Source organism: Ceratina calcarata, unplaced genomic scaffold, assembly GCF_001652005.2.
Source record: "Ceratina calcarata isolate Rehan_Ccalc_2016 unplaced genomic scaffold, ASM165200v1 scaffold334.2, whole genome shotgun sequence".
Classification (NCBI taxonomy): domain Eukaryota; kingdom Metazoa; phylum Arthropoda; class Insecta; order Hymenoptera; family Apidae; genus Ceratina; species Ceratina calcarata.
The window spans coordinates 3,376-16,547 of NW_017156169.1; the positions used below are offsets into that span (position 1 = coordinate 3,376).

The 13,172-nt window shown below is 44.6% G+C and overlaps 3 protein-coding genes and 1 non-coding gene across 8 annotated transcripts in view; 2 read left to right on the top strand and 2 right to left on the bottom strand.

Annotated features, from left to right (window-relative positions):
- LOC113464327 (serrate RNA effector molecule homolog) overlaps window positions 1–1,650 on the top strand; it is a 4,945-nt gene extending 3,295 nt beyond the window's left edge. Inside the window, exon 5 of the mRNA XM_026813457.1 lies at window positions 1,502–1,650. Coding sequence (XP_026669258.1) covers window position 1,502 — 1 coding nt within the window. The 3' untranslated portion in view covers window positions 1,503–1,650. The remainder of the gene's footprint in view (window positions 1–1,501) is intronic.
- Window positions 24–6,388, top strand: Ars2 (arsenic resistance protein 2). Of its 2 annotated transcripts, none has more exons than XM_026813446.1 (15): window positions 24–372; window positions 479–748; window positions 965–1,159; window positions 2,266–2,332; window positions 2,404–2,651; window positions 2,720–2,889; window positions 2,966–3,100; window positions 3,162–3,403; window positions 3,476–3,616; window positions 3,688–3,936; window positions 4,012–4,182; window positions 4,247–4,509; window positions 4,585–4,860; window positions 4,927–5,049; window positions 5,816–6,388. In XM_026813446.1, exons 1-15 carry the CDS (start codon window positions 251–253, stop codon window positions 5,892–5,894), a joined length of 2,751 nt encoding a protein of 916 aa, XP_026669247.1. In that variant the 5' UTR covers window positions 24–250; the 3' UTR covers window positions 5,895–6,388. The 2 variants fall into 2 exon arrangements, with proteins under 2 accessions (XP_026669247.1, XP_026669248.1); XM_026813447.1 differs by lacking the exon at window positions 5,816–6,388 and adding an exon at window positions 5,193–5,632.
- A 6-nt stretch (window positions 6,389–6,394) lies between these two features.
- The window catches only part of LOC108624914 (uncharacterized), a 16,600-nt gene continuing 9,822 nt past the window's right edge, over window positions 6,395–13,172 (bottom strand). For 2 of the 4 annotated variants that reach the window (XM_026813449.1, XM_018024527.2), the window contains 8 exons: window positions 11,459–12,295; window positions 9,338–9,578; window positions 8,267–8,645; window positions 8,058–8,182; window positions 7,640–7,759; window positions 7,366–7,383; window positions 6,895–7,042; window positions 6,395–6,637 (listed from right to left, as the gene is read on the bottom strand). In XM_026813449.1, the coding sequence (XP_026669250.1) occupies window positions 6,541–6,637; window positions 6,895–7,042; window positions 7,366–7,383; window positions 7,640–7,759; window positions 8,058–8,182; window positions 8,267–8,645; window positions 9,338–9,578; window positions 11,459–12,295 (1,965 nt within the window). In that variant the 3' untranslated portion in view covers window positions 6,395–6,540. The remainder of the gene's footprint in view (window positions 6,638–6,894; window positions 7,043–7,365; window positions 7,384–7,639; window positions 7,760–8,057; window positions 8,183–8,266; window positions 8,646–9,337; window positions 9,579–11,458; window positions 12,296–13,172) is intronic. The other 2 variants (XM_026813450.1, XM_026813451.1) reach the window with 2 other exon arrangements.
- Window positions 10,892–11,053, bottom strand: LOC113464331 (U1 spliceosomal RNA). The gene has a single exon (XR_003389166.1). It is a non-coding gene; the product is annotated as a U1 spliceosomal RNA (small nuclear RNA).

Here is a 13,172-nt window from a genome sequence, read left to right on the forward strand (position 1 = left end):
CTCGCGCGTTATTAGTGTTTAAACACTCGCGTATAACCGTCGAACCTGTTATAAATGCTTCTAAGTAACTTCCGCGTGTTTCTGTTTAAAAATGCTTGCGACTCACGTGTCGGTGACATACGAGTGTTCTGATTGACTACGTCACCTCCTGTCGATGTTGAGCCAATACCAGAAAATAGAGCATCTTTCAATTACTGAGGGTTAAAGTATTGTTTGCTTGACTGTCTATTTAGCGTTGAATCGTTTCGCGATGGGCGACTCTGACGACGAGTACGATAGAAAGAGAAGAGACAAATTTAGGGGAGAGAGGACAGAGTCTTATTCCAGAGAAGGCCGTCGAGATGACAGACGAAGGGACGATTGGGTCGACAGGTATATATTCAGTCTGTAATTTCACTGAAATCCCAATCCATGAATGAACTGCAATCGAATTGATCTAAATAGTCTGTCATAGTTTTAACTATAACGATTATTACAGAGAGTGGTCCAATAGACCCAGACAGCGTCCGGATTACAGGGAGTACCGTGGTGGTGGTGGTGGAGGACGTGACAGGTATAGCCCTGCCAGGTCCCAAGAGATGGCCCCTCCCATGAAAAGAATGAGAGCAGACTGGGAAGATCGACCTAGATACGGGCACGATTACTACAGCGGGGGTGGCGGCGGTGGTGCAACTTCCTGGGGTCCCGATCATTACCCGCCACCTCATCATGGAAATCATCACTATGGAAACCACGGCAACAGTAGCAGGTTCGTAGTTTTCATGTCATTTTCAAAACTGAGATGTTCGCTTTTTTTCTTCTCGCGAATTTGTTCTTGTCACGTAAACGGTCATGAGAAAGAGAGGTTGCGTCGTAACTATGCAAAAGAGGAGTCGTTTTACTCCAAGATTGTTGGCTAGATTAAGGTAACAGGCTAATTCTTCAAGTTCTTTTCTATAATTGTAAACTGTCGTTGTTGCTTCAGCCGAGAGGTAGCCGGTAATTTCAGCAATTCCAATGTCGAAACGCAACCGCCGATGATGTCTTTCAAAGCGTTTCTGGGAACGCAAGAAGATTCGATCACGGACGAAGAAGCTATTAAACTTTATAACGAGTATAAGTTGGAATTCAGGAGGCAACAGTTGAACGAATTCTTCGTTGCGCACAAGGACGAGGAATGGTATATTTCGTTTTTTTTTTTTTAGTATTCAGATATATCGCGAAGCTCAGTCGTACTTGAATGTGGATAAGAAAATAATTAATTTCTACAGTGGTCGATCGAAAAGTTATTTCACTTCAAACATCATTAGATTTCGACGTAATGAATCGTCTTTGACGCGTCACATTACCGCGATCATTCTATGAAAGGAGAGCCCACTGTAGGAAATAATCTTTTGATTCTAAAGAAGGCATCGAACCATCTGCTCGAGTATGTATGCGCACGATACGAGCGCATATATACGTCGAACAATGGGAGACTGTGAAAGGATGTAGTAGCTTTATAATTTTTGCTAAATTACAGACACAATTTAATCGGTAATCGCAAGCAATATGACCAGCTCTCTGTCTATCCCTACAGCGTACAGCCAGCAACCGCCTTGTCTTGGGCACAGGTCACCTTTATTTTTTCCGTACCGATATTTTATACATATTCGCGTGTTCGCGCATCGCAGAAGAAATCGAGGTGAAATCTCTGTTAGGTCTAGCTACATGAAATATGCGAGCTGGGCGCGCAAAGCCCAAAATGCGCTCGCGGTAGGCCGCGTTCTAAACCCGTTTAATCATTCACGAGATATCGAAAAACGATAACGCTATACGTTACAATAGACTTCCGAGTCGACGAGAAAACCGAATGCGAGTAAAAGTAACAGACTCTGCAGGTGAGGCTTCATTCTGTAACTGACAAATGTTGAAAAACAGATAATTTATGAAAAAGAAAAATAAGTCATCTTTCGAAGAAAAGGATACATAATATATACACATATATTTGGTTCGCTTTAGAAACGGATGGGAAATTTTTCAAAGAATAAATTATTTTCAAAGGATTCAGTTAAATAAAAAATAGCACGCTAGTGCTTACGTGAACGCGCACGATTCTCAATACAACGTATTGGGAAAAGATTAGCGAAACTAACTACCGTTTTGATTCCATTACGATTCCGTTTTAGAAAATATATATATACATACACGACAAATCCACAAATTGTACGTCTGTTTGCTTTAACTTACGGTTCGCCTGGTCTGGAATCGTATCTAATATGCTGTTGTTCTTTATCGATCGTGTAGGTTCAAAATAAAGTATCATCCGGAAGAGTCGGTCAAGAGAAAGGAGGAACAAGTGGCGGGACTTAAGGTACGGCATACGGAAGTTCATTTCCTTAGGGTTCGTTTTGAAGGGTTCTGAGAACCATTACGTTCTTACAGAAACGCGTTGAAGTGTTCTTGGAAATGCTCGAAAGTGGAGAGATAGACAAGGTTTCAGTGGACGCCGACCAAGCCGATGTCTTGTTACATCTGTTAGACGCGGTGGTTATTAAATTGGAGGGTGGCACCGAGGAGGATTTACAAATTCTGGACTCGAAACCGACGAACACGATTATACCTAAAGAGGCGATCAAGGAAAAGGAGGAGCAGAGGAACAAAGCTGGGGCTGATAAGAAAACTGATAACAGGTATGCTTCGAAACGCCAACTGATCGAAGAAGTAATAGTAGCGGTACATGCTAAATGGACATTTTCAGTGACGAAACTAAGCCAGTGGATGAAATCAGCCGGACTGAGAAGAACACGAAGAATGAACAAAACGCAGAATCCGAGGTAAAGGCAAAAAACGAAACCTCGTTAGAAGAGACAAAGAAACCAGACGAGAGCCTAGAAGAAACGACGAAAGAAGAAGATGTCGACAGCACTGGTACTTTAGATCTTTTTCATTCGAACTGAAAATATATCGAAGAAACATGCGTGTCTAAATTACCTTCGTTATGCAGTGGAAAAAACAGAAGAAGTCAACACTAAGAAGAGGAAACGAACTGAGAGCAACAGCAGCAGCAGTAGCAGCAGTAGCAGCAGTAGTTCCTCTGGTTCCGACAGTAACAAACCCGATACGCCAAAAACGGAAACTCGTGAGTCTTAATATAATGTGATTGATCGAGGGATTAGAAAGAATAAATAAATTATTTCCAGAGCCGGCCGAGAAGATGGATACTAACAACGAGAACGCGGACGCACAGGAGATCAAAGAAGATGATCAAGAGACAAAAGAGAAAACCGAACAGCCTGAGGCTAAAAAATCCGCAATGGAACCGGAAGCGGTGATCGATCTAGCTAGCGAGGATAAAGAAAAGGAACCTAGAGCTTTGCACAAGACCAGCAGCATCTTCCTTCGCAATCTGGCGCCTACGATAACGAAAGCGGAAGTCGAAGCGGTTGGTACTTTATTAGAAATACATTTATATTTACATGTCACGTAAAATGTTTAAATAATTTGCACGGAACAGATGTGCAAACGCTTCCCTGGATTTCTAAGAGTCGCCATAGCTGATCCTCAACCGGAACGCAGATGGTTTCGAAGGGGTTGGGTCTCTTTCGAGAGACAAGTGAACATAAAAGAGATATGCTGGAGTTTGAACAACATTCGAGTGAGTTAACTATTTGAAAGACGATTGTTAATCAAGGAAAATGTAAAATTAATATGATATAATCCGTACAGTTACGGGACTGCGAGCTCGGAGCCATAGTGAACCGAGATTTATCGCGACGCATTCGTACAGTGAACGGCATAACGTCTCACAAGCAAATTGTTAGACACGATATCAAGCTGAGCGCTAAGATCGTACACAATTTAGATAGCAGAGTTGGCCTCTGGAACGAAGAAAAGAAAGACGAGAACGCGGGTAAACACGAAGAGGACAATAAGGAAAATAAGAGCACGCAAAATGCACGCGATTTGGAACAAGCTGTGAGAATCCGTTCATTCTTCGAACATATAACTTGATTGGTATAATTTATTTAAAATCTGTTAACACCTTCAAAGGCATTTGGACTGTCATCGAAGAATCCAGTATTGAAGAACATAACGGACTACCTGATAGAAGAGGCATCAGCCGAAGAGGAGGAACTGTTAGGGATGTCCGGAGACCAGGAAGAAGGTCAATTGGGAGGTGACGGAGACGGCCCGATCGAGAGAGAGCCGACTCTTATCAAGGTACCGCAAAAAATATGAAGTTAAAAGATTCACACGGTTTTCTAAACATCGATCGTGTTCCTAGGTGTTGGACAGATTGATACTGTATTTACGAGTAGTTCATTCGGTCGATTACTATAATCATTGCGAGTACCCGAACGAAGACGAAATGCCAAACAGGTGCGGCATAATGCACGTTAGAGGATCTCCTCCGACTGCTAAAGTCTCCAACACGGAATTATCGGAATACTGCCGCAATTTCGAAAATAAAATGGCGGCGTTCTTGCAACCGATCGCGACCCTGTCTCAAGAGGAATTCGACAAGCTGGGCGCTAAAAACGCCGAAGCGTATCCTTCCTTTTAATTAAAACTCTTTTCTATCGAATTAGCTGGACGTATTATTTCCTTAAACTCTCGAATTAGTGAGGTTGAAAAGTTTGTAAAAGCGAATACCCAAGAGTTGTCGAAAGACAAGTGGCTGTGCCCGCTCAGTGGGAAGAAGTTCAAAGGACCGGACTTCATCCGAAAGCATATATTCAACAAACACGCAGAGAAGGTGGCAGAGGTTAAAGCGGAAGCCGAGTACTTTAACAATTATTTGAAAGATCCGAAAAGGCCTCAACTTCCCGAACATCCCGGGAACAAAGCGCCCGCGAGGGAGAATCTTCGCGAAGGATTTACTCCTTATGGGTGCAACACGTGAGTATAAAAAGAGACAACGAAGAAAATAACAATAAAGATTAATGAGAAATCTCATTTGCAAAGATTCGGTGGCTACGGAGGGGGCTACGGTGGCAGCAGAGGAGGATACGGATCGAGTTACGGTGGAGGTTTCGGTGGAGGTTTTGGAATGCCTCGTTCCAATCGCGGCGGATTCAACAGAGGACGGTAAGCCATTATTGTATTTCGCGCGACATGTATTCGCTACGCGACGAAACGCATTATCAAAGAAACTACTGAACGTTCGAGAATAAAATGGTACGCTTAAATTGGGCACGGAATACTGAACGTGGTGATACGGTATTTTACAGGGCTGCGCCGGACTCAGCTGCAAGGCCTATTATTAATTATAACGATTTGGACCTGCCAAACACAGACATATTCTAAGTTCTTAGTCTTCGTACAGACTCGAATTTTTAAACACGAAAACTTTTTCTATTTTAAGAACACTGTGACGAAATTCTAAAAGATGTGTATCTGGAATACGCATAGTATGACGAGCGAATATAAATTACATCATTGATCTGGCGACTATTTGTTACAACGTTTATCTTCTTCACGGATGACGTTGTCGTGTAAAAACGTGTAAATAAACGTAAAACACAGAAAATATTTCGGAGGGGGAATTTTACTAAAACATATTTCGCACCGTGTTTCTTTAAGAGCAAAAAGAAAACTGGGATTTGGCGGGTACTGTAATAATATACACACACAGATAAATAACAAATAAATTGATTTGTTACTACTTCCATACGCTCTTATTATTTTACATCCCATGACTCCGGTCGAATCCTAAGCTCGGTTGGTCGCGCGTCATCATTATTCTTCGAACTTAATACGCTTGAACGTAACTTTAATGCGTCGCACGTGTGACACATAAATACGAATCAGTGTTATCTGGTTGAATGCGGAACCGAATTAATTTCTGTTGCAGTGGCGGTGGAGGAGACTTTCGTCCAGTTATTCACTACCGCGACCTCGATGCGCCGAGAGAACCGGACGAATTCCTCTAAAGTGTATCTCGACGGTTAAACGGTTCAAGAGGAAACAGGGAGAAAATAATTAATCGCACGGTCCGTTTCGTTCTTTAACAAAAAGATGGACGATCTTGGGACGTGCGTCTTATATATTTGTACATACCTATCGAATCATTTTGCCTTCTACTTCAATCGTAAGAGACAGGGCAAAGTTTTCGCGAATGTATTGTAACATCGCATAAGTATACCTATATGTATCTAAAAACAGACTTTATACAATTATTGGCAGTAGTCGATTGTATACAAAAATATACGTAGGTGTAAATTTCAACTCTGATCGCCGTCGCGTATGTACATGCATTATTAGAATGATATACATTGAAAAGTAAAGATTTCCTATTTAGTAACAACGTCGATCTCTTGCATCTTATGCGTATTAGCTCCAAGTAAATATCCTATTAGATGTAACAGTCAATGTTTGTAATCAATCGTCATATGGTACAATAAAAATATATACTATTTCCTAATTACTCTAGTCTCGTTTAAGTCTCGTTCAGCTTCCGAATTCTTTATTACACACCACTGCATCTCCGATACAGCGCAGTTATGTACAACGTTCGGTTACACTTATCGGTAATAAAAATACTGTAAACCCATGATCTCAAGGCGAGAAACTATTAAATTAAGAGAACCGGTGTTTGCAGTACCTCTCGTCGCTCCCATCGCCGCAATCGTCGACTCCGTTGCACTTCATTCCCTTCGTAATGCATCTACTGTTTCTGCGTAACAAAGTAAAAACGTCATTGCATTCTTCTTAATTACTGATCAAGAATGCCGAGACGCGAGAAAGAATCGAGCAGCTGTCGTTTAAACTTTAGACCACGGAAAGCCGCATTATCGGCTCAAGAAACGATGAGTACATACGCGTTCGATACGTACAATGACATTTTGTGTTATTTTTCAAAGTTAGAATCGATCAATCAGCGTATTAAACGGAGACCTTAAAACTTTCTAATCGTCGTAGCGAGTTACTTACAGGCATGTGAACTCGTCTTTGTTGCATCGCCCTTTACAGCCGTGTGGCTCGTCGGAACCGTCGTCGCAGTCCTGGAAGCCGTCGCAGAAGCGGGCCTTCAGTATGCATTGGCCGTCGCTGCACGTGAACTCGTTCTCCGATGGACACGCTGGTATCAAAAGAAACGTTGTTGCGCACTTGTTACGCGACTGAGCTAATGAGACAAGCATCTCGCGTGCGGTTTCGCGTTCCTTATAAGCAGACGCGGATCATCGGCAAGCGAGAGAATTCGATCGGACGAAATTTAAAATGCATCGATCGCTCGGGGCACAGAAGCGAGATGAAAAGCGGCATTGTTAAAGCGTAAAATGAAAGGAATGCGTTGTGGCTGTGCGTCGAGGGAAAGTATGCGCGGAGCGTTTTTAACAGGACGGAGAAGCGTGTCCGTGCATCGCATGTGTGTATGAAATAAACGATCATATATGTACTCACACCCACCGAGATTATGACCTACGAAGAAGAACAGAAAAAAACATAGATTGAAAAGACCTTGACCCAAAGACGAGTACAAAAAAAAATATATAGAGAAAGGCCAAGAAAGAGAGAGAAAGAATAATCGTGCTAGCCGCTGGTCGTTGGCCGAAGGCGCGCGAATAATGGGACAAGAACGATTGTAATGTATTTCGATAATACAGATAATCAATTATAATCGGAGACGTGTCCAATGATTCGCGAACCAGCTGCCTCGACTCTCTCGTCGTCTTACCTACGGTGCAATTTATCTCGTCGATGGCGTCCCAGCAATCTATGTTGCCGTCGCATCTCTTCTCCAATGGCAGGCAGGAAGTCTCGTTACCGCAATGAAAATGCGTCTGAGGATCGCAGGCTGCGAACAAGAAATGTACTGTACATAAATAGAGAGATCGCGATTAGGTGTATCGCATCGCGCGATCTTCTCATAAACGCTGCGCTTTGTTCTCGCCTAACTAGCTAGGATTCTCTCGCGCCGCATAACACGTGTCGTCGCCGACTAGCTTACAGCCAGATTATATTTTACTCTAACAGACCGCGGTGTAAACCGAAGCCTCGCAAAATGTGACAAAGCGTCGACAAAGCCGATAACGAGGAAGGAGAGTATAGAGAAAACTGGGCTAATGCGATATACACGCTAACAGACTACGTACAGCAATTGTATTCGTCCGAATGGTCATAGCAGTTCATATGCCCGTCGCAACGTTTCTCTACGGGGATGCACATTGCGTTCAGGCAGGTCCATTCGTTGTCCTCGCAGTGCTCGACCTCGACACACCTTGCGAAACCAAAAATGAAAACGAGTATTAACCGGGAACATCGTACACGTCTTTCTATTTAAATATGGATAGAGCGGGCATACCTGAACGCGTCAACATCGAGCCGGTGACACTTTTGTTTGCTGATAAGACAAAAGCCAGCGCATCCTGTTGGATCTTGGAGATCGGAAGGGATTCTGCAAATCGGCACCTCCTCGTCTACCAGAGCGACGCAGACTTCTTCTTGTAGACAGTCGTCGCAGTACCTGGTGGAGTTGAGGCTCGTCACTTCCGTTTCCGGCGTAGGCGTAGAGCCGTTCTCCGGAAACGACTGCTCGCTGTTCAAGAAAATGCTCGTGGCAAGAGTGGTACTCGACGTCGTCGTTTCGTTCCACTGACTGAGGATCGTCTCCGTCGCGTTATCGTCCGACGACGAGTCGTTCGACTTCAGGTACAGATGAAGGATGTGCAATTTCTCGGGTACTGCCGACAAATCAGTTAGAAATAAAAATTTGAGATTTTAAGATTCCGCTTCGGACCGCGGACTTACATTTGAAATTTGTGCGAAAGCTGTAGCAGTCGCGTAAGCGATTGGCCGTTATCGAGGCAATTAAACGGAAGCGAAGAAGGACGCGACCATTTTAACGAGCGACAACAGCTTGGTTAAAGAATGACCGAGTCTCGAGCTCGAGACTGGTGGCTGGTCTAGAAATAACCGAGTTCGCGCGAGAGAAATAAACGGTCAACGGCTTTCGCCGAGTTTTACGCGCGTCGCGCCACGGCGTAAACTTTAGCCAACCCTCTGACGCTCGATTTCCTGTCAAGTATATTTCATTATTTCACACAATTTGAACGTACATTTACACGGAAAACATAACGAGTTATCTCAGGAAGTGAATTAGACATTAAATTCTTAAATCTGATTTTACGTGATACACAAGCAAGCGATTCTCCTTAATACATTATAATGTTGACTCCCGTTTATGCATGGAATCGCGAAAGCTTTTAAAACGCACTGCGCTCGCGATTGACCTACCAGTTAAATTCACTTTATTGTTACAATTATTAGGCGCGACGAAACCTCGGATCCTCATCATTCGTCGCCTCCTTAATTGTTCGAACGTCTTCCTCACCCACGCATATGATATCGAAATTAAAGTTGAACAGATGCTCACCAAAAACGAAATATAAAGCGACGCCTCCGATCACCAGGAGCACCACCAACGCGATCAGAAGGAAAACGAGGGGTCTGGAACAGCTAGGTGTCTGTTGATCCGCCAGCTGAAGGGTCCATCCGCGCCTGTGTTTTCGTAGTCTGGCCGGATAAGGGGGTGGCTCCCCTCGAACGCTCCGCCGCAGGTTTATACGATTTTGGGAGGACGGGGTTTGCGTTCGTACCGGGAGGGAATAAGCCCTCTGCAAGAATAAAATCGATTATCACTGTCGATTCACGTACTCTACGAATAGAATACGAATTTTATGCAATTATAAGAAAGATTAATATCGAAGAATTATAAATATACAATGTTAAGATCTGAATACAATACTTCAATGTTTAACTTATCTAAGATACTTTCTAAACTGATATCACAAATGTTATACTTTACACAAAAATTCGTAGACTACACAGGGGTACGACGAAACAGTTTTTGAATAAATTTCAATTTGTCGTTTCATCAAATGTCCATCGCGAAACGCTCACCGAGAGATCATTGTTCACTGCATGATACCGATAGCCCGGACAATTTACCTCAGGACCAGCCATGGATGCGGCATTCTCTACGAACTGACACTGACACGCGGCTTCCGTCGTTTAGATCATCGTTAATTTCTTATCTATTTGTCGATATCGGAGCATAGTTTCCCGAGGACAAATAAGGCGTGGCGTAAGATATCAATCATTTCACGCGAAATAAAACCGAAGGATGCACGTCGACCGATTGACTCATTTCATTATTGCATTTCCGTTGTTTGAATTCACTTCGCGCTCTCTTTCGAATTTTAAGATTGACTGTATTTCGTGACGACGATTAATCGGTTTCTCTTTTTTAAAGAGAATCGAAGAAGCTTTCTGAGCAATGGTTCGCATCCAACTGACTAGCGGCCTTCCGAGGCCGCTTCTTCACCCGCGCTAAATCTCACCCTCTCGCTTTCTAAGCTGCCGCGAGATTTTCGCGATCGGGGCAAAGATCGATAGATCCGCTGGAGACGCGTCAGTCTTTAACTCTCACGCCTTTTCGCTTTACGGAAGACGCACGCGTTGCGAGGCGGCAACCAACAACAGACACGGACGATCATCCCGTCTGGCTATAGATAGACGTCTTCCACTTCCGTTCTGATTTGTCTCTTTACGCCGGACAAGCGCCAGACGTACACAGTCGGTGGAAGAGGCAAACATACCGAGCATAAATTGGCACCTGATCGTTCGGATAGCTAGACTGCAATAATTTTTACGACTGACAAAATTCCTGCGCTGAGTCAGAATCTCTTGTACTTAGAAAAACGGATATGTATCAACGAACAATTGTGATAACTAATCATTTCGCGGATTTTTTTGTGATACGCAAGCGTCACGCTTTTCATCATAATACATCCGATAATGTTATTAAAAAAAAAATGGATAAAGAAACCGATAATGAATCAAGTTCTGAATCTTTTCAGTTGTTTGGAATTCTGTATGAGAAACAGAGAGACTGAGGGAGAGTAATTCTTGTTTGAAATTAATTTATCCGGGACAGCGCGAACGCAGTCCCGACTACCAAAAATTATACGCCCGAGATATCCACATTAGGGATATTCGCAAGGGTCAGCCTAACCGTAGTGCAATGGAAAAGCCTCGCCCTGGAGGAACCGCCTTCTTGATCACGGTAACCTCTGCGCCAGGTAAGTATGCTTTCCTTCGTCGCAATCCCCAACTTATTCTTATCCGTCATAAAAATCATCCGCGAGAAACGAACACTCTCTCGCTCCATCTACCGGCCGAGTTTGCCATACCCGAGTAGGGATTCTCATCCTATCGTCGACAGTAGTTCTCATTGCACGATTATTTTTAATTGATGCATAAGAAACATCGTTTATCTCATTGTTCACAATCGTGAATACTATTGAGGATAAAGTAATTTCATATACGGGTGTTTGCGAAATCGTGGTACAAGGGCATAAGTCCTCACATAAAATCTGGTCGAAAACAAGGAATACAGTTTTTTCATACCGAGCGCCATTTTCGAAAAAATTGAGTTTGAAAATTCGTTTTTTTTTTTTGTCCAAGATATTCTCTATCAAAGTAGAGCACTCACCTGAAACGGACTGTGTTCCTTGACGTCAACGGCGAATATCGCTGGCTCTTTGGTATACCAACGATCCTGCGAGTAAATAGAGTTCACCCTCATACCGGCCCTCTTCTCCGACGATTCCTTCGCCTCCGTCGAATTGAGACGGCTCACACTTCCATTTCTTTGTCTGTCTATCAGCTTCATCGTGCTCGCCGGTGAACCGGCGATTTTCTCGGAGATCGTTAAGATCGAGTCGTTTCCCGTGGCAGGCGTCTCCGAGTTTCCAATCGCCGAACGCGTAGCGAAGTTTCGTGGGTGGAGAACGGTTCGGGGATCGTCGAACGTACTCTGGTCGTTCCTGAGGACGGTTTCGTCTTCCCCTTCGACGTTCTGTTCGACGTTGCCAACGAGTTTGCTTCTGCAGTGCTTACAGTCTTTCTTCTTGCGCCTCCTGGTTGGCTTGCATTCCGCCGACGTCGCTCGGAAGGAGAGACCATCGTCGACGACGTCTTCCGCATTTCCGTCGACGCTCTTCCGGTTCGTTAGACGAACGGAGGAGCTGGCGGTGAACGGGTCGTGGCCGGAACCACGACGAAGCGGCAGCGTCAGATTTCGTCGAAAATCACCGACGGCCTCTTCCACGGATTTCGTCACAGCGCTCTCGGAAACGTAATCGATCGCGTTCAACGGTCGGGCCGCGTGAATAGCGCTGGATCCTCGAGAATTCTGGCAACGCTTCGGCAGTTGCTCCACCGCGGGCAAAATGTCTTCGTACACGTGGCCGTCCGGGTTCGAGTGGAACGAGAACACGGAATCTGGGCTTCGCGGATGGCTCTCCTCCTCGAAACCTTGGTTCTCCATCTACGTACGAAAAGACAAGAGAATTTTATTACAACGCACGATCGGACGTCTCGATCACAGAATGAATATGATCGATTCGGAACAGTTTACGATCTCCGCGATGGATATAATTAGAGGTTCGGCTGGTCGCGTTCGCCAATTATCGTGTCCCCGATGACTCTCGCTTTTTCCTCCGGGTGGCTCGGCTCGTGGAAACCGGCCGGCCGTTCGATTCGTTCATCATCGAATGTGGGTAGAGAAAAAGCCGAACGCTCCCACGGAGAACCGATCCACACACAAACCTCTTTACGACCGATTAAATCAATCGATATCGCGACCGACCGTAGAAAACAGCCGGCCGTCGATTCTTTCTTCGTTTTCGGTGATTGATCGTTTCGGATTTCGTTGGAAATTCTTGAGTGGAAACACGGTACGACGGAACGTGGAGGAACGAGGAGTGTGAACGATGTGATTAACGATCGGCAATCCCGGATGCCTCGTGAGTCTAAGTAAATAGCGCGATGGGGGTCGCAAATTGAACACGCGGGGACGCGGCCGGGGCGAGCCAGATCGGAGAAAAGGGAGTCGCGCGATGAACGAGGGAGCGGAATTAAGCGTCTCGTTGGGAAGCATCCCGACGATTGTCGCAATTATCGCGACTTGACTCTCCGATTGATCCCGGGCTAACCGGCTGACGTCATCGACCTCGTGGATCTTCTGCGATCGTTCCATTCTCGGGTGCTCCGATCTTTCATTACTACGATACACGCGATACTCACTGGCCGTTCGGTTTTCTCCACGCAATTTCACGCGCTTGTCGTACGCGCGAGATTTTAAGGTTGTACGAACCCTTACATAAAAACAATCACAAAGCATTGAAATTCGTATAATTACTAGA